Source organism: Macaca thibetana, chromosome 16, assembly GCF_024542745.1.
Source record: "Macaca thibetana thibetana isolate TM-01 chromosome 16, ASM2454274v1, whole genome shotgun sequence".
In the NCBI taxonomy this organism is placed as follows: Eukaryota; Metazoa; Chordata; class Mammalia; order Primates; family Cercopithecidae; genus Macaca; species Macaca thibetana.
In genome coordinates this window covers 25,246,019-25,271,609 of record NC_065593.1, presented here as the reverse complement: position 1 = coordinate 25,271,609, position 25,591 = coordinate 25,246,019, and the positions used below count along the sequence as shown (strand labels likewise).

The 25,591-nt window shown below is 38.9% G+C and overlaps 1 protein-coding gene across 5 annotated transcripts in view; it reads right to left on the bottom strand.

The window, feature by feature from the left end:
- Positions 1 to 707: 707 nt before the first annotated feature.
- Positions 708 to 25,591, bottom strand: part of GOSR1 (golgi SNAP receptor complex member 1) — a 49,814-nt gene continuing 24,930 nt past the window's right edge. For 3 of the 5 annotated variants that reach the window (XM_050763837.1, XM_050763838.1, XM_050763841.1), the window contains exons 7-9: positions 14,056 to 14,085; positions 4,925 to 5,007; positions 708 to 2,647 (exon numbers count right to left, since the gene is read on the bottom strand). In XM_050763837.1, coding sequence (XP_050619794.1) covers positions 2,523 to 2,647; positions 4,925 to 5,007; positions 14,056 to 14,085 — 238 coding nt within the window. In that variant the 3' untranslated portion in view covers positions 708 to 2,522. The other 2 variants (XM_050763840.1, XM_050763839.1) reach the window with 2 other exon arrangements.

Genomic DNA, 25,591 nt, shown 5'->3' with positions numbered 1-25,591 from the left:
CAGTGAAATGAAAAGTTTTGAGTGGTTACTTAAAAGGATCAAAAAGGAAAGATTCATTATAGTAAGACAATAGTTGAGGGGGCATAACTTCCCCTAAGAGGCAACATATGGATCCAGAAGTAAAAAATTCCTTCTGACCTCCTGGCTGAGACTAGCATTAACAAGTAACTAACTGTTAGCCTCTGAATCTGGCAACTGGTCCATCAGGAGGACAGCAAAAAAGGAGAGAAAGCCAAGGTGGTTCAACAAAAAAGTTAAATGACATGGAGCTAAAAGAGCTCAAATCCCTTCATGGGATCCACATGGAGCCCCTTCCTGTGGACACACACCTCTCTTCCCTTGCTGGAGGTTTCTTTCTGCAAAGAAACCCTAAGAGGAAAAAGCACTGGCCTAGCTGTCTACATGTGGCCCTTGGTCATCTCACTATGGGCTGCTGCATGGGGAGGTTAGTCAGACCTATCTGACACCAACATCTACACCAAGCCTTTAACTTCCTTGGAAGAACCGGTTTATTTTTAAAAAGAAAATAACCAACTTAATTCCATTACTTCACATAAGCAAAACCCTAATGGAAAGGCCCATCAGCCATCAACCTGGTTTGTTTGCTTGGCTGCAGTGAGCTAGACTAGCTTGTGTCCCAGTTCACTCTCACACAATCAGTTTTAACGAATGCAACAAAGAATCAGACCAGTAAAAAAGACTGGTAGTATAATTAAATAAATAACTTTATTTATGATACTTCAGATTTTATAAATGCCAACTACATAGTAAAGTCCCATAAATTCTAACCGAGACACAACCACCAATCAAGGCCCTTTGAAAAATCAAAGATAATAAAGTGTCAGGGGAGAAAAGTTTTGTTCTCCCAACAGAGAATTTAATCAATGAACTTACTTCCCTGATCCTTTAAGGTTCACAATGGGAAAACTTTTCTTTTAAGGGTACCCTGAATCGATGAACAGTCAATCAACCCATATTTAGAAAAATAAACCCCATAGTTAAGAAAAATATATCAAATGCCCTTCACACCCATAATGTAACAAAACTTTGACACCAGAATGAAAAACTTCTCAGTCTCTGTACCAAACCAGGTGTTAGTCCACCCATGAGCAAGTTCACCTGAATAACAGCATCTATATACCATGATGTAGCTGAGAACTACATGCTGATATCCTTTTATTCCCTGTGGCTCGGACTGAAGCCAATACTATGAATACCACAGTGAATTCCAATGGTGAAGAGCAGCAGTGTAGATGCTGGAAGTCTACAAACCAGGCTGTAGTTCAGTAAGACAAGTCATGAATTTACAGAAACTAAGAAATGGTTAACTCAGAAATAATTCTGGTGGCTGGTTTAAAATCTGTCACTGTCCAGGGATGGTAACAGAAGACAGGTGAGGAGACAGACAGATTCTGCCACCTGCACCCTCAACAGTGAAACCATTCTCCAGATGTTGGGAAATGCTTACCAGATTTGGAATGAACAGATTTTCACAGAACACGGGACTCCTGGTACATCAGGCAGTAGTCCTTAAACTTTTGCCCATACATTGTGGAGCATTTACAAATGGAATTCTCTGGACAGTGAGCCCTCAATGCCTTTTTATACGTGGCTTTTTGAATAGATCACATTAGAAACTGAGCAGTTCCCTTCCTCAGTTACCAGTGTCACTGCTGGTATGATGAGGAGCAGTGGGGGCACTGACGGACACTGGCGATTCGTTTCTTTTATCCCAGTGGAACTGAGATTTCACTTCTTTTCAGTAGAAAATATTAATCCAAGGGAAGAATTTTTTAAAAATGGAAACAATGACTGGTGCCTTAAATACGAGACTGTCATTCTTGATGTTTTTCCAGCAATACAATTAACCCCAGTGTACTTGTAATTTAAAAGAAAAAAAAAGACAGTTTTACAGTGATCTCCATTTCAGACAACCTCAAACGTGCTGAAGTTGGTCCAACAGCATCTCAAAGAATCTATGAAAAACAGAATTTTCCTTAAATATCAACAGAGTTGAGGAGACAGAGTAGAAATCTATAGCACAGATTATCGAGAAAGAACTTGCGATTTCTCATTATGAGTGTAAAATAAGAGGACAAGAATTATTTTTATTCACAATCCAATCTGGTGGCTAAAAGAAAAGCAGTCTTTGGATGTAGAAACCTGGTTTTCTAAAGAGCCCAGCTGTAAGACTCGGCTTGTCATCAGGCTTCAACACTATCACGGAAACACAGAAAACTCTGTTTTTGATTGGTTTACTTGCCTCCTAGGAGACAAAAGCAACTGAAAACCTTTTTGGTGTTTTTTAATTAAAAACAGAAAAATGTGTTAGAAAAGACAGCACAGAAAAACTGTGGCTTCAGCTCAACCTGACCATGTCACAGAGTCCATCACTGTCAGCCTTGCATTCATCCTGCTGGTCAGGCTAATTATCAAGACAGTCAACTTCTCCCTCAGACGTTTCCTTATTCCAGACCAGGGCGTGAAAGTGGTGGTTGTCAAGAGTCCCTGCAGATGTCCCATCAATGGAACGCATACAGCAGCAACAGGATGGTACAGATCCCAATAACACCCCCTAGGATGAGCGAGTCCCGCCGCTTCCTCAGGTTGATCCTCTGGATCAGGCTGTTTACAGCAGGAAAACGATCTTTGGGAAATCTTTATTAAGGTCATATTTGGAAGAAGCCTCTCCGGCAAAAGTCGCAGGAATCACAAAAATAGAGATCAGCAGTGTCTAGAAACAGTGATGAAAGGCATAGGGGAAGAAACTCATACCAAGGGAATCTTTAGCAGATGCACTTGCCCAAACTGGGAATGTGCTGCGGCTCAAGGCCCCTAATCAATACATATCTCCCAGTCTTGTGTGTAACACAAATAAGAATAATAACAGAGAGGGAGAAGAAAAGGATGATAACAGTTCCCAAGCACTGAGGGTTTACTGCCAGGCTGCAGGACAGGGTGGGAGCCAGCGTGGCCAGGAATGGAGGAGCTCTGGCAGGGAGGCACAGGTAGAGCCAGCTCCCATCGCCACCACCGTCCATTTCCCTCCCTTTCCTCATTTTCATTCTCTGTCTCTTTTTTCCTCTTCTCTTAGGAGACTGGGGAGTTCTGCCTGAGTGTTTGAAGATACCTGATCCTTTCCTGCCTTGGATTCAGGCAATTCGTGGGAACCAACCCTAGGGTCTATATAATCAGACACTGGTGAATTATTAACATTTTCAAAGTTACTTCGCAGCAGAAGGCAGATACAGGAGGAAAGTGAACTAAACTTTAGCCCTGACTAACTCACACCCATTTTGTTTGATTTTTTTTTTTTTTCTGAACACACACTCTTTTGGAATAACTGTGAAATTCCTGTGTGACTAATTTGTATGAGGTGCTATGCTAGGTTCCGGTATACTACTTTGTCTTAAGAGAACTTAGTGTTGGGCTGGGCAAGGTGGCTCACACCTATAATCCCAGCACTTTGGGAGGCCGAGGCTGAACGATTGCTTGAGCCTAGGAGTTTGAGACTCACCTGGGCAACATGGTGAAACCCCGTCCCTATAAAATATACAAAAATTAGCCAGGCGTGGTGGCACACGTCTGTAGTCCCAGCTACTCGGAAGGCTGAGGCAGGAGGATTGCATGAACCTGGGAGATTGGAGGTCGCAGTGAGCTGAGATCGTGCCACTGTACTCAGCCTGGATGGGTAACAGGGTGAGACTCTGTCTCAAAAAAAAAAAAAAAAAAAGAGAGAAAGAACTTATGGGAGAGATGCGTACAGAGTAGCAGAGAAGAGGTCACAAAGAAGACTGGTGGTAAATTCTAATGAACAATTGAGAAAGGCTTTAGTGTTTTAAATCACCAGCTATCTGACTCACACTTCTATTCCAAAGTTTCAAAAGTTTCACTAAATACAAACTCTTATATTCACTAATTAGCTTTTGCTCTGGCTGGCAATCGAGTTCACAGTTTAGTAGAATGAGATAATGTCTATAACAGCACTCTGTAAAATTTATAGCCCTATCTAAAATGTGGTTTTGGACATGTGGTTTTATACTCAGGGTGACAAGGGAAGAACAAAATTCACAGCAGACTGGAGAATAACGGCACACATCAGGATAGTCTTTTCCTTAGGCAAAGACATATCAAACTAAAAGTGACCTTAAATTATCTAGGACTACAAGATACTCAGCTTTTGAAAATTCTAGGTACCTTCCCCTTTGGCAGTTGGGAAGGAAAGGTTTTTTTGCCTAGAAGGCTTGTCTTTTCAGAGGTTCGCTGAATCAAATGACTCAGAGTGTCAGGCTTTTCTGGTTCCCTAGTGGGTTTCTGGGAAGTAGTAATAATCCTATTTAAAATGGAAAACTGAAACATGTTAAAGTAGAGGTTACAACAAACAAGTGGAGAATGTATCCCAGAATTCAGCCTGTATAAACTCTGTCAGTAGCTACAGCTCATCTGCACGGGTGGCTGTCTCCTTCCTTCCCCGTTCCAAGCATCTGCCACTGACTTATCTCTAAATGGGAAAAATAACAAAGAAAAGGCATATAATTTATCATGTTTAGGTAAGAATAATGTATACTGTGGAGTTCTAACATGAATTTAAAAGCTTTCTAAAATGTGAAAGAATTTGGTGAATAATTTTTTAATTCACATTTATAATTTTTAAATTCACATTTATAATTTTTAAATTCACATTTATAATTTTTTTCTTCTACATCTAGTAGTAAGAAACTTCTGAGGTGCAGTCTTTTAGGAACAGTACTAAAGAGCATAAACTTTCACAAAGTAGGAATGCACAATATATTCATATTATGCAATTACTGATAGGCTCTACTGCTACTGAGTGATGGCAACCTGCCCCCTATAAAAAGCACACACAGACACTTCTCCCCTCTACCCTCAAAACACAGAAACTGCGAACATTTAAAAAGGATACTGGCCAAAGTGTTCATTTTGCTGTGAATTGACTTCAACATTCCTCTCTGTGAAGTCATATTTTCTTTTGTTGCCATAGCAATGCTGCAAGGGGAAAAAGAGATGACAAATGACCATTTAAGATTATCCTGCCTGGAACCATCATGCCCTTAAAAGTGAAAGAAAACTACAGTGAACAACATCATCTTAGAAAGCACTGTGCCAGAAAATAAGGGGAAAAAAATCACTTCCCAAGCCACTTTCCCACTGTGCTTTTTCCAAATGACTCCACTCTTCTGGTATCTTTTTATACAAGGCAGTAGGCCACTTCCTATGTTTGCTTCAAAATAACAAACAAGATAAGACATAAACAGACAAATCACATATTACAAACGCTTCTTAAAGTTTAAAAACTTTAAAAAGTTTAAAAAGAATTTAAAAAGAGACCAGCTACTAAAATATCTTTAATCAGGAAAAACTGTTGAAAGGGAATTATAAAAATAGAAAAGAAATATAAAATATCATAAAATATGCATATACAACCAGCCCTTAATTTATGAAGAGATTATGTTCCAAAATTCTACTTGAGAACCAACTAGGCATGCATGCAACATTATGCTGAGTTTCCAAGATGGCTGACAAAGGTCACAGATTCATTAAACGTGGCTAAAACAGCTGGGTGTGGTGGCTCATGTCTGTAATCCCAGCACTTTGGGAGAGCGAGGTGGGAGGATCACTTGAGCCCAAAAGTTCGAGACCATCCTGGGCAATGTGGTGAAATCCCATCTCTACCAAAATACAAAAATTAGCTAGACATGGTGGTGTGTGCCTGTAGTCCCAGCTACTCGGGAGGCTGAGGTAAGAGGATCAATTGAGCCCAGGAGGGGGAGGCTAGAGCAAGCTGTGATGGAGCCACGGCACTCTAGCCTGAATAACGGAGCAAGACCCTGTCTCAAAAAAAAGAAAAGATTAAGAGAAAAGAAAAAGTCATTTTTGTAGAACACAGTCTCTTCCATGTGACTATCTTGATGTCCTGTTTAAAAGATACTTGAGTTAATATCCTTTTTGGGGGTGGCGGGGGGCAGACAGGGTCCTGCTCTGTCACCTAGACTGGAGCCCAGTGGTGTGATTGTGGCTACTGCAGCCTTGACTTCCTGGGCTCAAGCAATCCTCCCACCTCAGCCTCCTGAGTAGCTGGGACTACAGGCATGTGCCATCATGGCTGGCTAATTTTTTTTTTTTTTTTAATTTTTAAATTATCTGTAGAGATAGGGTCTCCCTATGTTGCCCACACTGGTCTCAAAACTCCTGGGCTCAAGCTATCCTCCTACCTCCGCCTACCAAAGTGCTGGAGTTATAGGTGTAAGCCACCAAGCCTGGCCCTAAGTTAATATCATTTTGCTATCACTTACAGGATTATTCATTTCCCATAGTCTTATCTCTCTGGACATTAGAGTCATAGAGGGCAGGGTCAGTATCCACTTTGATATGTAACACACAGAGAGTGCTTTGCATGTTGACATTATAAATAGCAACAGAAAATGAAATGCTATTGAGCAATTTTAAAAATTTTTTTTAAAAAAATCAAGAGATTGAGATTTGGGGAAGATGATGGTGAGAGTATAAGTTCCTGACTTGACCTTTGGCCCATTTCCTCCATAGAGTAGCACAAGAACAAAAGCAGACACACTGGGGAGGGTCCATCTGAGGCCCCAAGTTCCCTTGAGATCTCCAGGGAAGAAAGCCAGGTGGAAGGCTATACTCTCTCAAGTGAAGAGAGAACCAGGGAACTGACAGCAGGGAAGCTTAGATTTTTCTTCAAGGCAAAAATCTTTCTTGAGGCAAAGACCTAGGGCTTCATTACTTCCTGAGGAACCCAGACAGTGGAAGACAATGGATCTGCATATACAGGGGTTGCAGTGAAACTGCTCCCAGGCACTGCAGCTGGGAAAGGACTGCTACATGCAGCCATAAAGACGACAAGCAGAGAGCCGAGAGTCTTGTAGCTTGTGTGATGCCCAGCCCCTAAGGGGAAGAGCTGCTGGGCTTTGCCCAGTGATGGATGCATCACTACCTGGTATGACACTGCTTAAGAGGCTCTCATAGCTGGACCTATCTGGGAGCTGAGTGAACACATTTTTGGCCAGGTGAGGTCTCACAGAGTAAACCACCATGCATCTTACTGAAGGGAAATCCTAGAGGTAGTATTCTAAACAAATGACACATGAATCAAAACTTGAATTGCAAGATTTGAGATGGCAAAAGAGAAACAAAATTGGGTAAGGAGATATACACAGGTTGAGCATCCCTAATCTGAAAATCAGAAATCCCCAAGACTTCTGATCCCAAGTATTTTGGATAAGCAACATTCAATCTGTAAAAGAATATTTATTGAAAAACTTTTGGAATAGTAAAAAACGAACAACAGCAGCAAAAAGACCTCCCCAAAAAAATCCCCCAAAATTGGAAGGAACATTCAAACAGTATGTTGTGTAAGATACATAACTGTCACTTAACACAAGTTACTTCAGAGGTTAAGAATGGAGGGGTACTACCAGGAGACTGACTTTTCCTTCATCCATTTTAGTATTATTTAAGTTGTTACGATAAGAATATTTTGATAATATATAAATGTACTTTGATAATGTATAAATGTCTAATAAAAATGAAAAGAACATTAGAAAAATCCTATCTGAGAGATTAAGAAATGTTAATAACAAGTGAAGGTACACACACACACACACACACACACACACACACACACACACAATTAACATGGACATGCTAGGATTTAGATCACTTTCAACTGAAATCACAGGCAGTGATTATACAGTATTTAGTTATTTAAAAAAATGAGTTAGAGCCAGGCGCGGTGGCTCATGCCTGTAATCCCAGCACTTTGGGAAGCTGAGGCAGGTGGATAACTTGAGGCCAAGGAGTCCAAGACCAGCCTGGCCAACATAGTGAGACCTTGTCTCTACTAAAAATACAAAAATTAGTCAGGCATGGTGGTGAGTGCCTGTAACCCCAGCTATTGGGAGGTTGAGGGCAGAGAATCACTTGAAACTCAGGAGACGGAGGTTGTAGTGAGCCGAGATCGTGACACTGCACTCCAGCTTGGGTGACAGCGCAGACTCGGTCTCAAACAAAACAAAACAAACAGTAGTATTTCTATTAACTTGAAGGGATGTTTATAACATATTGAGTGATTAAAGCAAGCCACAGAATGTATAGAATATGAATCCTCTAATATTTTCAGAAACAAACATCTTTGGAGATGTTAGTATGACAGTGAAAAAGGTATCAGAAAGTTACACAACTGTCGGTTAATGCAAATTGCTTCAGGGGTTAAGAATGGAGGGGTACTACCAGGAGATTGACTTTTTCTTTATCCATTTTAGTATTATCTAAGTTGTTACAATAAGAACACTATACTTCTATAATATACAATATACAAGTGTCTAATAGGCACTCCAGCCTGGGCCAGAGTGAGACTCCGTCTCAAAAAAAAAAAAAAGAAAAAGAAAAAGGAAAAGAACATTAGAAAAATTCCACTTAAGAAATGTTAAATAACATTTGAAGCTACATACACACACACACACACACACACACACACACACACACACAATTAATATGGACATACTAGGATTTGGATCACTTTCAACTGAAATCACAGGCAGTATCTCTGCAAATTTAGAAAATGAAAAGTCCTAGAGAATATTACAGTTCTTCCGGGGTCCTGATTTCCCATGTGTTCTAATGCTGACAATCCCATCTTCCCAATACTTTTAGGCCTATTCCAGAAAAATATCTGTTCATGTGGAATTATTATGGTCTGGTCTTTTTAAATGACATTTCAGAATAAAGAAATGTAATTGGGTAAAACCAAAACAAACATACAAACAAACAAAAAAAAAACACATTAGCAGCTCCAAATCCACCACTGTGATTCACCTCAATAAAATTACGAGTCAAGCAATGATTTTAAAAAGTTTTCCACAGATCTTGGAAAAGGTCAAGAATTGAAGGGATCAGTCTCTCTGAGGGAAGAACTGTGGAGTAGGGTTAAAAATGGAGATTTGGGCCGGGCACGGTGGCTCACGCCTGTAATCCCAGCACTTTGAGAGGCCGAGGCGGGTGGATCACAAGGTCAGCAGATTGAGACCATCCTGGCTAACACGGTGAAACCCCATCTCTACTAAAAAATACAAAAAATTAGCCAAGTGTGGTGGCGGGCGCCTGTAGTCCCAGCTACTTGGGAGGCTGAAGCAGGAGAATGGCGTGAACCTGGGAGGCGGAGCTTGCAGTGAGCGGAGATCGCGCCACTACACTCCAGCCTGGTCCACAGAGCAAGCCACCGTCTCATGAAAAAAAAAAAGATTTATAGAAATTTGCACAACGAGCTGCCATACCCCACAATTGCCTTCCCTAATCCATGCAGCTAGGTGGCTGTCCCCAGTCCAGCAGAAGACCTAGCCCAGGAGAAGAGACATAAAGGTCTAGCAATTTGAGGTCCCCAGTGAAACAGCCAGGTCTGCCTAATCATGCATGGTGAGGCCTAACACTCAACAAGGGTCACCATCCTGTGCTCACAGGATGAGCTTCCCAACACACATTCTTTTCACTACATGGAGAAACACCATATCTACAGAAAAATAAAAAATTAAAAAAAAAAATTGCTGGGCATGGTGGTGTGTGCCAGTAGTCCTGGCTATTCAGAATGCTAAGGTGGGAGGATTGCTTGAGCCCAGGAGGTCAAGGCTGCAGTGAGCCATGATCATGCCACTGCACTCCAGTCTGGGTAATAGCAATGAGTGATTGGAAGCTCATCCTCTTTTGGAGTCACACCCTTAAATATGAAGGAACAGCCAATACTCACCAGATGTGTGAGGAGATAACATAAAAGACAGAGTTCAAATAAAACCACCCAGCAAACAGAAAAGTGAGGCTGAGCAAACAGGGGCAATAAACGAAGCTCAAGAAACTCTAAAATAAAATTATATTTAATGTTTTCAGAGAGATAAAAGATTATTACATCCACAACACATACACATAAATGTGTGTATCTGTCTCTCAGGAAAGAGCTCATGTAAATTAAATGAAGAGCTGATATAAAAATGTAATAGAAGAATTGGAAGGAGAAATTCAGTAAATCTCCCAGAATGTTTAACAAAAAGATCAATAGAAAACAGAGAAAAGGTAAGAAAGGATCAATTCACAAGGCTCAACACTTAACCTTTTTAATATTTTTTCGAATGAAACAACAGAGAAAGAAGAGTGAAGAAAATGATAAAGAACGTAAGACAATTTCCAAGAACTGAAGATGAGTTTCCAAATTGTAAGAGTTCACTCAATGCCCAGAGCATTGGACTGGAAAAGATGCATGCCACTGTGTCCAGCCTGGACTTTAGAAGCAATTCTGGAAACAATGCCTTTAAAAATTTCAAAATTATTTCCAACTCAGAATTCTATCTTGGTTAAGTTAAATAATGAATCAAGAATATGAGCAGAATAAAGACATTTTGGATGTGGGCAGTCCAAAACAATTTACCTCCTGTTCTTTCTCAGGAAGTTACTAAGGACATGGTTCAGCATAATAAGGGAATAAAGTAAGAAAGTGGAGGCACTAATCCCAAGAAGTAGGTAATCCAATAGAGGAAATTATTTTAGGATAATGGAGGAAGGACATCTAGGACCATAGCAATGTTGGAGGTGTAGAGAATCACCAGTCAAGATTAGAGCAGAAGGAGGGAGCAATGTCAACCGCACAATACACTGAATTTTTGATCCCCAAATGAAAGGAACACAAAAGAGCTTAACAAACAACTTCCTTTGCATCATTTAGTTCTTATTCATAATTTTTCAGTTTGAGAGATTATGACAAAATATGATACACTGAAAATGTGGTTGTTTTGTAAAAAAATTTATAAGGTATTACAAGTAGATACTATAGTCTTGTATAAAGTAACAGCTTTCAAACCTACACTGGCCCATATATCAATCTTTGAATGATATATGCCTCTGTTTGTTATTATATATTATTATTTTTTTGAGACAGGGTCTCACTGTGCCATGCAGGCGGGGCTGCAGTAGCACCATCACGGCAGCCTTGACCTCATGCATGCAAGTGCTCCTCCTGCCTCAGCCTCCCAAGTGGCTGGCTTACAGATGTGCACCACCATGCCTGGCTTTTTAAAAACAACTTTGTAAAGATGGGGTCTCACTATGTTGCTCCGGCTGATCTCGAGTTTCTGGCCTCAAGCAGTCCTCCCGCCTCAGCCTCCCAAAGTGTTAGGATTATAGGCATGGGCCACCATGCTGGGCCTGCTTCTGTTTTTTAAACTGGAACTATCACCATTTCCTGTATACTTTGACTCACAAGTGGACAGAGGTTAAAAAATAATTTCTGCAAAGGACTTTGTATTCCTTTGGGAATAGATATCATCACTATACATTATGTTAACTTGTTGAAGAAGCATGATTTCCAGTACCACAAAGTATATCTAGACATACTTTCCCATCTCATTTCATGACTTACAGTCAAGCAGAACGAAATCTAGGCTGTTATTTCAAGGGTCAAATACTTAGAAGCAAAATATAAGCTCTAAATAATATATAATGCTTTTAAAATGATAAATCATTGATATGCTTATGGGAACTTCAACTTTCTTACCTCTTACCTATTCTGTGAACTGAACTCAGTCACGTTTTTTTCAACAACAGATAATACAAGTCATACATTTAAAGGTTAGAAATAAATATATAAATATTAAAAATGCTAGCTCTTTTCAATAACTTGTTGTCAAAGTCTATATTCAGTTACTCACATAGTTTTAAAATGTATCTCTAAAAGGAAAAGGTGAATTTTTCCATATGGAATATGCAAAAATATTACTTGACACAAATTTTACATTCTTCATAAGAAATCATAACTAGCTTTATACTCAGTGAAACTTTTCTTGTAATGCCTATCACATTTTGAAGCAAGGGAAAATATTGAAATAAAAGACCTTCTAATAACATGTTTTTTAACTAGCAAAATAATGGTAACAATTCAATGGTTCTCAATTGTTCCCTTTCTTTTTTGTCCTATGAGGTACCCCAAGTTTTATACTCGTATTATCAGCCCTTAAATAGGCCAGTGCTGAAGTGGAAGCTTAATTAAGGCAGCCTGGCCCTAGAAGAGAAGGCAGAAAGAAAGGGAAATAAAGAAAAAAAGAAAAAGGATTATTGGGAAACTTTAAGTAAATAATTTCTGGCAAAATGTGATCAGATCTCACGTGCTGATGAAAAGGAAAAAGTTACAAGGAAGATACTTCAGTCAACATTAGGCAATTCTGTGAAAACTTTCTTCAAGTGGAAGGCTCAGCACATACAATTTAAACAAAAATTCAAGACACAATAATGGCTTATTGTTATAAAAGATTATAATGTATTAAGATTATTAATGATGGAAAATATTCTAATCCATTGAATAAAGAATCCATGAAGCCATACAAAAGAAACAGATATTTAGGAAAATGAAAAATACTTAGGAGTAAAGAGGATCAATGCATCTTAAACTTTGTAGAAGTTGGGTAAAGGGTATATAGGACTTCTTTTCACTATTGAAATTTTTCTGAAATCTGAAATGATATCAAAATAAAAAGCTAAAAAAGAAAGGAGTGGTATTAATAATATAGTTACCATTTACAAATTACCTAGTATTAGATCAGGCATTTTCTTCACATTATCCTTAACGGTCTTACAGGTAAGTATTATCATCAATACTGTATTTTTAAACAGATAAGAAAATGAAAGTTCCAAGAAGTTAAAGTAAATTACCTAAAGAACAGAGATCTAAGATCTAATAAACAGCACAGGCAGGTTCCAAGCCAAATCAGACCCGAAACCTTGTATTCTTTCTACAATGTGGTAAATATAGCAGTGGTTTAGATAGAGCTCTGTTTCTAGAGTTAGACTAAGACTGACAGATCTGAATCCTTAATACTATTTACTAGTCATGTGACCAAAGACTAATTACTTAATTTCTTTTTTGTTTTGGAAATAGTTCCTAATGATTCGTGTCTATCTAATGGGTTATTGAGAAAATTAAATAAAATAATGCAGGCAAAGTACTTTTAGCACAGGCCCAATATCCGTGGTCAGAATACAATTGTGGCTGGGTGCGGCGGCTCACACCTGTAATCCCTGCACTTTAGGAGGCCAAGGTGGGCAGATCACCTGAGGTCAGGAGTTCGAGACCAGACTGGCCAACATGATGAAACCCTGTCACTGCTAAAACTACAAAAAATTAGCCAGGCATGGTGGCACACACCTGAAATCCCAGCTACTCAGGAGCCTGAGGCAGGAGAATCACTTGAACCTGGGAAGCGAAGGATGCAGTGAGCCGAGATGGCACCACTGTATTCCAGCCTGGGCAACAAGAGTGAAACTCTATCTTAAAAAAAAAAAAAAATATATATATATATATATATATATATATATACACACACACACACACATATATACACACACACACACACACACACACACATACATTTGTTATTGTCATGTACTTTGATTTACCTTTCCTGAAAACCAATGCTTTACATATTGGTGAATTCTAGAGCACAGAGACTGTATCTAGTTAATGCTCTTTTTTACTGTCATAAAATAGATATTTTAAAATTCATCAAACCTAGAAAGCTAAGTAGTTCAAAACAACAAACGTCCCTTAACTTAAGCAAGAAACTAGTTCAATGTTATTACAGATACTATGAACTATTACTGCAGATTTTTTGCAGGTGCTATAACAGAAAAGTCTATATGAATGGCATAAAATTATTTATCAAATTATGCTTAAAATCGCTTTCCTTTAAAAAGTGAGAATAAAAAGATTGAGATTGAAAATATTAAATATAAATTAATTGGAAAAATTAACTTAAGCAAAACAACTTAAAGTAACTATAGAAATATACTTGGGTGTCAAACATCTCTTACAAGGGAAGGACACAGTAAAAATTTCATCTTTAAGGAGGATAAATGAACTTTAACTCTGATCTGTTCATTAAAATGTTTTTTCTTTAATTCTAAAACAGCTGTAACACTGTTCATTAAATTTATGTGCAAACAAACAAAAACCAACAAAGCAAAACAAAAACTTATTCCTACCTTATTGTCTCTTCTATCAGACGATCTGAGCTGCAAATAAAAAGAAAATTCAAATTCTGAATTTACTAAATGAACACTTAAAACCTGTATTAATTTTTCTACATCTATAGATAAACTTTTTAGTCATTTATGTATACCGAATGTCTAGCTTTTTGAAAGCATCTGGGGAAAATTCTGGACTCTAATTTTTTTTTTTTTTTTTTTTTTTTTTTTTAAAGACAGAGTCTCGCTCTGTTGCCTGGGCTGGAATGCAGTGGTGTAATCTCAACTCACTGCAACCTCCGCCTCCTGGGTTCAAGTAATTCTCCTGCCTCAGCCTCCCAAGTAGCTGGGATTACCGGCGCCTGCCACCATGCCTGGCTAATTTTTGTATTTGTAGTAGAGACTGGGGTTTCACCACGTTGGCCAGGCTGGTCTCAAACTCCTGACCTCAGGTAATCTGCCCAACTCGGCCTCCCAAAGGGCTGAGATTACAGATGTGAGCCACCGTGGCTGGCCTGGACTTTGAAATAAATTTAATTTCATTCGCATACAATATATATAATTTCCATCTTATGAGCAGGCATGGTGGCTCATGCCGGTAATTCCAGCACTTTGGGAGGCCAGTGCAGGTGGATCATTTGAGGGCAGGAGTTCGAGACCAGCCTGGCCAACATGGTGAAACCCTGTCTCCATCAAAAATACAAAAATTAGCTGGGTATGCTAATGTGTGCCTGTAGTCCCAGCTATTCAATAGGCTGAGGCACAAGAACTGCTTGAACCTGGGAGGCATAGGTTGCAGTGAGCCGAGACCATCGTGCCACTGCACTCCAGCCTGGGCCATAGAACGAGACTCTGTCTCAAAAAAACTCCAAACAAATAATTTCTATCTTACTTTTGCTAGCTTAAATCGATTTTTTCCACAGAGATACCTGATAATTAAAGTTGGAACAGTTTTAATGACAGCATAAAGAAATGAACTTTCTTTTTAAATAGCTCAAAGTTGTCACTATCATCTATTCAGAACTTAAGAATTAGAACCAACTTGTTGAGATAGGATAGGCAAATATAATTCTGATGTCTGTAAATAGTAAATATTTACACCTTAATGTTTATTTCTTTTTTGGGAAACAGGTTTGTTTTTTTTTTTTTTTTGAAACTAAAACAAATTTCAGACTTTAGAATTCAAGAATATTAATAAAGATACCAAATACACCTTTCATCTGTAAATTGTTTCCCTTTATGCAGCACACATTGGAAAGAAAGAAACAAACAAAGCCATTTTAGGGATAAATGAATAGGTAAAGTTTGGTGAAGGGCTCGCTTTACAGCAGAAGTAGGAAAACAAACTTCCAGACATCTGTATCCACTTGGCATAGAGTAAGGTACACAGTAGGCACTCAAATAAATATTTGCATGTATTTTTCCAACTACTTATTTCCAAAATAATTTCTAAGTTCATGCTACAAAGCAGTAAGTCAAGGTTTCATTATAAAGTAGTGGACTAGGTCATCTAAATTATTGCATATATTAGGGAACAAACGAGTTTTAAAAAGTCATAAATACCAGCCGGGCGCAGTGGCACACGCCTGTAATCTCAGAGCTTTGGGAGGCCGAGGCAGGTGGACCATGAGGTCAGCAGTTCTTTACCAGCCTGGCCAACACAGTGAAACCCCGTCTCTACTGAAAATACAAAAATTAACTGGGGGTGATGGTAGGTGCTTTTAATCCTACCTACTTGGGAGGCTGAGGCAGGAGAATCGCTTGAACCCGGGAGGCGGAGGTTGCAGTGAGCCGCGATTGCGCCACTGCACTCCAGACTGGGCGACAAGCTAGACTACGTCTCGGGGCGGGGGAGGCAGGGAAGTCATAAATAGCATATATAAATCCTGTTATTAAAAATTTCAAAAATTACAAAGATGGTAGTGAAAGACAGACTATGTGGCTATTTAAATGCTGAATCTACCACTTACTAGTTATTCGACACAAGGCAAGTTTCTCCGTGCCCCAGTTTTCTCATCTGTAAACTGGCAAGGATCATAAAACCTACTTGTTCAAATAAAGGGGTTTGTAAAGATAGTGATTGGATCAATACCTCGCATATAGTAAGTGTCAAGTATTTTTTGCTATTAGTTTCTCAATAACTACAGATGGTAAATCTAAGCATAAAATTGATATAAATTTCCAGATAAACTCACTATTCTGATGAAATCTACGATTACTAAGTATGCACTTACTCTTCTAACAAACACATATAGAAGCACCCCTGGAGGGTATTGGGTCAGAAGGTGGCTACAAAGATATGGCACTAACCTGCCAAGATCTTACAATGAAGACTGACAAGACACATGCCGCCGGGCGCGGTGGCTCAAGCCTGTAATCCCAGCACTTTGGGAGGCTGAGACGGGCGGATCACAAGGTCAGGAGATCGAGACCATCCTGGCTAACACGGTGAAACCCCGTCTCTACTAAAAAATACAAAAAACTAGCCGGGCGAGGTGGCGGGCGCCTGTGGTCCCAGCTACTCCGGAGGCTGAGGCAGGAGAATGGCGTAAACCCGGGAGGCGGAGCTTGCAGTGAGCTGAGATCCGGCCACTGCACTCCAGCCTGGGCGACAGAGCCAGACTCAGTCTCAAAAAAAAAAAAAAAAAAAAAAAAAAAAGACACATGTCAAAAGGCATCTGGTGAACTGGTCACAAAGTCACAACAGAAAAAGACCCTGTCTCAAAACAAAACAAAACAAAACAAAAAAACTCCACACATACACAACATTTATTAAGTTCACTCTCTTCTATCAGTGAGGTTGTAAACAATTACAAGAGTAACATCAAGGATCACTGATCACCATAACAGATAAGATAATAATGAAAACATCTAAAATACTGTTACCAAAATGTAACACAGAGACATGAAGTGAGCATATGCTGTTAGAAAAACGGCAAGACTTGCTTGACACAGGATTGCCACCAACCTTCCATTTGTAAAAAATAGTATCTGCAAAGTGCAATAAAGCAAAGCACAATAAAATCTGGTAGGCCCGTACATGACATTTCTTTGTATTATTACTGTTTTTCCTTGTAGAGATGGGGTCTCACCGTCACCCAGGCTAGAGTGCAGTGGCACCATCACAGCTCACTGCAACTTTGAACTCCTGAGCTTCAAGCGATCCTCCTGCCTCAGCCTCCCAAGTAACTGGAATCACAGGCATAAGCCACCACACCTAGCCTCTCTGTATTATTTCTTAAAACTGCATGCATGCAAATCTATAATTAACTCAAAACAAAAAGTTAAACATTTATAAAGTGACCAATGTACCAAATGACAATAACAAAAACCCAATTCCAATTTAGATTGACTACAAAGCTACATACCTTAAGTAGTATATAACTGTGAAGCAGCATTTAAAAAAACAGATAACCAGTCTATTTCTAACTAAATAAACTCAATGTATCAGCCTAGAAAGAAATATAAAATTACAAAGCCAAGCATTTCACGCAAATTGTCAGAAAGTCAGCCAGGTACACTTCATCATTTCCACTATCTGCTTTCTGTAATTCTCTTGTATCTATTCTCAATCATACAGGTCAGAACTAAATTAACTAATAAACTAGCTTAACTACTAAACTTTAGTTGGAAAATAAACTCATTATAATTTGTACTCAATGTTCCTGAGGAACTGGAGTTGAAATGGATGCTAAGGAACAACTTTCTGTGTCATTATATATAAAGAAAATTCTTTGAAGTTGTTTGTGGCACACAGATAGAATCCTTATTCTATGTAATGAGACTCGCTTTTTGTACTCATTACGTAATGAGTACATATGTTTTATGTATACTGTCTGAAAATGTCATTTTGACCAATTTAAATCACATTTTACATGTAATAAAACCATTTTCTATTTACATGAATCAAATAAAGTCTCATAAAGCAAACACTTGCGCCCCCACTTATTTCCCACTTTTTGCACAAAATTGGATTTTCATAGAATAGGTTTTCTTAAAAGGATAAAAGGTCACTGAAATTGGTCATTTTATGTATTTGAGACTGACAACTATCCCCATATTACAGTAATTTTATAGCAATACTGGAACTGCAAGTCAAAGAAAAGAGTGTTTGCTGGATTCACTCGAAAATGAAACCAACTGGCCGGGCACAGTGGCTCACGCCTGTAATCCCAGCACTTTGGGAGGTTGAGGCAGATGGATCACCTGAGGTCAGGAGTTCGAGACCAGCCTGGCCAACATGGTGAAACCTCGTCTCTACTAAAAATACAAAAATTAGCTGGGTGTGGTGGCGGGTGCCTACAATCCCAGCTACTCAGGAGGCTGAGGCAGGAGAATCCTTGAACCTGGGAGGCAGAGGTTGCAGTGACCCGAGATCACGCCATTGTCCTACAGGCTGGGTGAACGAGCGAGACCCCGACCTCAAAAAAGGAAACTGAAAGAAAATGAAAATTATAATCCCAAATATGCTACCCTATAGAAGAAGGGGTTTTTCTTCCCTTTAAGTCCCCTTACACATCAGTCACCTTTATTAAGTCCTAAAATATCCTCTAAAACATATTTCAAAATATACATGAGTCCGCAGGAGTCCTGCTCACAGAAGGGATCTTTAACTTACAGAAAGACGATGCTGACACCAGCTTAACCATGCATTTAGCATACCAGTTACAGTGAATCACACAGGAATTCCACACACATTCCCTACCCACTGTCATCCTTAGTTTATATGGTAGCATCAACAAAGAAAAGCCAGTGATTCCTAAATGTCTTCTCAAATTGCCCAGTCTCCAGGTCTTTACTCATTTGGCTAAGATCAAATAAAGTAAACAAACACCATTCATTAAAACCTTTCTTGGACAGTGTGGACACAACATCAGAGTGACTCCATGCAGATGGCATCATCTGGTTAAAATCAAATTTAAACTTATTTTCCTTTGGGGTAAAAAATATATAATCAAGTAGAATTATCCTTCTTAAGCAAGTACTTGATAATAGCCCAGAGATATTCTATAAAGTCATCTAGAGCCTGTAATTAAGAAACAAATTTCCATTTGTCTCAAGACCAATTTAAAGTAACTGAAAACAATAAGCTACATTTCACTACCAGTTATCATACTGAGGAATCACTAAAGCCATATTTAAATAATTCTCTTTTTAAAAAATAACTTATTTCCCCCAACACACACACTACAAAAGGCACACATTTCAAGAGCAAACATGCGATTTCATGCATATATACTAAAGCAATTTAAACCAACAAAATAGAAGAACTTGGCGAAATCACTTAGATAGTATCTTCCTCTTTTAAAATGGTAGGAAAGTAATAAGCAAATAAGTAAGCAACTAAATGAGAAAACAAATAAGCAAGTACATAATAATAATGAATAATAAATAAAAATTTAAAAATCGATCCCTTTGCAAGCTGCAATAATTGATGAGGTTGTCACGAACCAATCAGACCATTTACATCAAGCATTGTGGCGAGACAGTCTTTCACTTACAGTTAACCAGAGAGATCCTTAAGATCTAGGTCTTACTTATTTCTACATTTCTTATTTAATCTCTTCAATTATGTTAACTGAATACAATTAAGCTGCAGTGGAATACATTTATACTGTTTTAGTGCTAAGAGCTTTTTATTTTACAGAGAACATTCGGAAAATACAGGAAAACAAAGATGAAAGTGGAAACCAGCTATAACCTCTTTCATTAACACTGATGCGGTGGCATATTTCCTTTCAGTCTGGGTAGACGAAGGAATATCTTTATTTGCTTTGTTCATGGGTTGTTTAGCACAAACATTTTCATAATCACAGCAAGTTACCGGGAGACAGAAAGTGAAGCACCTGACAGATTCCTGCTCAGTTCAAGGAGAAAATAAAAAAATAAAAGCTAAGTCATTAGCAGTGAGATCCTGGAAAATCACTTTTTCCTTTTTAAAAAATGAATAGAATTATTGTTGGAACAGTTTTAGACATATAGAAATATTCAGTAGAAAGCACACACTATAAACCCATTCTCCTCCACTTGTGATTAGTGTGGCACATGTGTTACAACTGATCACTCAGTACTTTTGCATTACTAGCTAAACGCCATGCTTAGAGTTGACTCTGCATTGCATGGTGGTGGGGGTTTTGTCATGGATCCATCCTTGCAGTATCATACAGAAGAGTTTTACTGCCCTAAGTATCCTGTGCTTCACCTATTCATTTTTCCTCCCTTTCCCATCCTCAACCCCTGAGAATTGCTGATCTTTTTACTGTCTCTATAATTTTGCCTTGTCCAGAATGTCATATAGTTAAAATCATACAGTATGTAGCCTTCATAGATAGGCTGCTTTTATGTATTTAAAGTTCCCCCATGTCTTTTCCGGGCTTGATAGCTTATTTCTTTGTATGGCTGAATAATATTCCACTGCATGGATGTACAACCATTTGTTTATCCATTCACTTACTTAAGACATCTTCATTGCTTACAACTTTTGGCGATTATGAATGAAGCTTCTGTAAAACGTTCATGTACAGGTTTTTGTGTAGACATAAGTTTTCAATTCATTTAGGAAAATCACTAGGAATATGACTGCTAGAATGTATGGTAAGACCATATTTAGCTTTTTAAGAAAATTGCCAGGATGGGCACAGTGGCTTATGCCTGTAATCCCAGAATTTTGGGAGGCTGAGGTGGGTGGATCACAAGGTCAGGAGTTCAAGACCAGCTTGGCCAAGATGGCGAAACCCCGTCTCTACTAAAAATACAAAAATTAGCCGGGTGTGGTGGCATGCGCCTGTAATCCCAGCTATTTGGGAGGCTGAGGCAGAGAACTGCTTAAACACGGGAGGCGGAGGATGCAGTGAACCAAGATCGCGCCACTGCACTCATTTTCAAGTTCTTTGTATATTTTCATACAAGACCTTGTTCCTGTTTGGAAATTTCAGCAAAGGCATTTTATTTGAAATTTCAGCAGGCTTTTAAACAATCTGATATTAAAATTTATATGGAAGTACAAAGGACCCAGGGCAGTCAAAATAACTTTGAAGATACAGAATAAAGCTAGAAGACTTACACACTACCTCATTTCAAAACTTATTATAAAGCTACGGTAATCGGAGTGCAACTGGCCTAAGGATGGATCCATAGGTCAATGGAACGAACAAAGTTCAGAAATAAACTAGCAAGTGTCCAGTGAATTCTCTACAAAGATGTCAACATCTTTGAACAGATTAAACAGAGGAAAGCAGAGTCTTTTCAACAAGTGGTACTGAAACAATGGAATATTCATGTGTTTAAAAAAAAATGAATCCCAACCCTTAACTTACACCACACAAAAAAGTGAAGCCAAAGTGGATTATAAACCTAATGTTAAGTAGTGCCAGAAAGGCATCCACACCAAAACCCCATCTTCTCCTCCGAAGGAACACAGCTCCTCGCCAGCAACAGAGCAAAGCTAGACGGGGAACGACTTTGACGAGTCGAGAGAAGAAGACTTCAGACGATTGGTAATAACAAACTTCTCCGAGCTAAAGGAGGATGTTCAAACCCATCACAAACAAACTAAAAACCTTGAAAAAGGAGTAGATGAATAGCTAACTAGAATAAATAGTGTAGAGAAGTCCTTAAATGACCTGATGGAGCTGAAAACCATGGCACGAGAACTATGTGACGCATGCACAAGCTTCAGTAGCAGATTTGATCAAATGGAATAAAGGGTATCAGTGATTGAAGAGCAAATGAATGAAATTAAGCGAGAAGAGAAGTTTAGAGAAAAAAGAGTAAAAAGAAACGAACAGTCTCCAAGAAACATGGGACTACATGAAAAGACCAAATCTATGTCTGATTGGTGTACCTGAAAGTGACGGGGAGAATGGAACCAAGTTGGAAAACACTCTTCAGGATATTATCCAGGAGAACTTCCCCAACCTAGCAGGGAGGCCAACATTCAAATTCAGGAAATACAGAGAACACCACAAAGATACTCCTCGAGAAGAGAAACTCCAAGACACATAATTGTCAGATTCTCCAAAGTTGAAACAAAGGAAAAAATGTTAAGGGCAGCCAGAGAGAAAGGTCAGGTTACCCACAAAGGGAAGCCCATCAGACTAACAGCAGATTTCTCGGCAGAAACTCTACAAGCCAGAAGAGAGTGGGGGACAATATTCAACATTCTTGAAGAAAAGAATTTTCAACCCACAATTTCATATCCAGCCAAACTAAGCTTCATAAGTTATGGAGAAATAAAATACTTTATAGACAAACAAATGCTGAGAGATTTTGTCACCACCAGGCCTGCCTTACAAGAGCTCCTAAAGGAAGCACTAAACATGGAAAGGAACAACCGGTACCAGCCACTGCAAAAACATGCCAAATAAGACCATTGATACTAGGAAGAAACTGCATCAACTAATGAGCAAAATAACCAGCTAACATCGTAATGACAGGATCAAATTCACACATAACAATATTAACCTTAAATGTAAATGGGCTAAATGCTCCAATTAAAAGACACAGACTGGCAAATTGGATAAAGAGTCAAGACCCATCAGTGTGCTGTATTCAGGAGACCCATCTCACATGCAGAGACACACATAGGCTCAAAATAAAGGGATGGAGGAAAATCTACCAAGCAAATGGAAAACAACAAAAAAGTAGGGGTTGCAATCCTAGTCTCTGATAAAACAGACTTTAAACCAACAAAGATCAAAAGAGACAAAGAAGGCCATTACATAATGGTAAAGCGATCAATTCAACAAGATGAGCTAACTGTCCTACATATATATGCACCCAATACAGGAGCACCCAGATTCATAAACCAAGTCCTTAGAGACCTAAAAAGGGACTTAGACTCCCACACAATAATAATGGTGACTTTTACACCCCAATCTCAACATTGGATCAACGAGACAGAAAGTTAACAAGGATATCCAGGAATTGGGAACTCAGCTTTGCACCAAGTGGATCTAATAGACACCTATAGAACTCTCCACCACAAAACAACAAAATATACATTCTTCTCAGCACCACATCTCACTTATTCCAAAACTGACCACATAGCTGGAAGTAAAGCACTCCTCAGCAAATGTAAAAGAACAGAAATTGTAACAAACTGTCTCTCAGACCACAGGGCAGTCAAACTAGAACTCAGGATTAAGAAACTCACTCAAAAGAGCTCAAATACATGGAAACTGAACAACCTGCTCCTGAATGACTACTGGGTACGTAACGAAATGAAGGCAGAAATAAAGATGGTCTTTGAAACCAATGAGAACAAAGACACAACATACGAGAATCTCTGGGACACATTTAAAGCAGTGTGTAGAGGGAAATTTATAGCACTAAATACCCACAAGAGAAAGCAGGAAAGATCTGAAATTGACACCCTAACATCACAATTAAAAGAACTAGAGAAGCAAGAGCAAACACATTCAAAAGCTAGCAGAAGGCAAGAAATAACTAAGATCTGAGCAGAACTGAAGGAGATAGAGACACAAAAAACCCCCCAAAAAGATCAATGAATCCAGCAGCTGGTTTTCTGAAAAGATCAACAAAATTGATAGACTGCTAGCAAGACTAACAAATAAGAAAAGAGAGAAGAATCAAATAGACGCAATAAAAAATAATAAAAGGGATATCACCACCAATCCCACAGAAACTACCATCAGAGAATACTATAAACACCTCTATGCAAATAAACTAGAAAACCTAGAAGAAATGGATAAATTCCTGGACACATACACCCTACCAAGACTAAACCAGGAAGAAGTGGAATCCCTGAATAGAACAACAACAGGTTCTGAAACTGAGGCAATAATAGCTTACCAACCAAATAAAGTCCAGGACCAGAGGGATTCACAGCCAAATTCTACCACAGGTACAAGGAGGAGCTGGTACCATTCCTTCTGAAACTATTCCCATCAATAGAAAAAGAGGGAATCATCCCTAATTCATTTTATGAGGCCAACATCATGCTGATACCAAAGCCTGGCAGAGACACAACAAAAAAAAAGAGAATTTTAGACCAATATCCCCGATGAACATCGATGCAAAAATCCTCAATAAAATACTGGCAAACTGAATCCAGCAGCACATCAAAAAGCTTCTCCACCAAAATCAAGCTGGCTTCATCCCTGGGATGCAACGCTGGTTCAACATATGCAAACCAATAAACATAATCCATCATATAAACATAACCAAAAACAAAAACCACATGATTATCTCAACAGATGCAGAAAAGGCCTTTGACAAAATTCAACAGCCCTTCATGCTAAAAGCTCTCAATAAACTAGGTACTGATGGGACGTATCTCAAAATAATAAGAGCTATTTATGACAAACCCACAGCCAATATCATACTGAATGGGCAAAAATTGGAAGCATTCCCTTTGAAAACTGGCACAAGACAGGGATGCCCTCTCTCACCACTCCTATTCAACATAGTGTTGGAAGTTCTGGCCACGGCAATCAGGCAAGAGAAAGAAATAAAGGGGATTCAATTAGGAAAAGAGGAAGTCAAATTGTCCCTGTTTGCAGATGACATGATTGTATATTTAGAAAACCCCATCGTCTCAGCCCAAAAGCTCCTTAAGCTGATAAGCAACTTCAGCAAAGTCTCAGGATACAAAATCAATGTGCAAAACTCACAAGCATTCTTATACACCAATAACAGACAAACAGAGAGCCAAATCATGAGTGAACTCCCATACACAATTGCTTCAAAGAGAATAAAATACCTAGGAATCCAACACAAGGGATGTAAAGGACCTCTTCAAGGAGAACTACAAACCACTGCTCAAGAAAATAAAAGAGGACACAAACAAATGGAAGAACATTCCATGCTCATGGATAGGAAGAATCAATATTGTGAAAATGGCCATACTGCCCAAGGTAATTTATAGATTCAATGCTATCCCCATCAAGCTACCAATGACTTTCTTCACAGAATTGGAAAAAACTACTTTAAAGTTCATATGGAACCAAAAAAGAGGCCGCATTGCCAAGATAATCCTAAGCCAAAAGAACAAAGCTGGAGGCATCACACTACCTGACTTCAAACTATACTACAAGGCTACAGTAACCAAAACAGCATGGTACTGGTACCAAAACAGAGATATACACCAATGGATCAGCATAGAGCCCTCGGAAATAATGCCACACATCTATAACCATCTGATCTTTGACAAACCTGACAAAAACAAGAAATGGGGAAAGGATTCCCTATTCAATAAATGGTGCTGGGAAAACTGGCTAGCCATATGTAGAAAGCTGAAACTGGATCCCTTCCTTACACCTTATACAAAATCAGTTCAAGATGGATTAAATACTTAAATGTTAGACCTAAAACCACAAAAACCCTAGAAGAAAACCTAGGCAATACCATTCAGGCCACAGGCATGCGCAAGGACTTCAAGACTAAAACACCAAAAGCAATGGCAACAAAAGTCAAAATAGACAAATGGGATCTAATTAAACCAAAGAGCTTCTGCACAGCAAAAGAAACTACCATCAGACTGAACAGGCAATCTACAGAACGGGAGAAAATTTTTACAATCTACACATCTGAC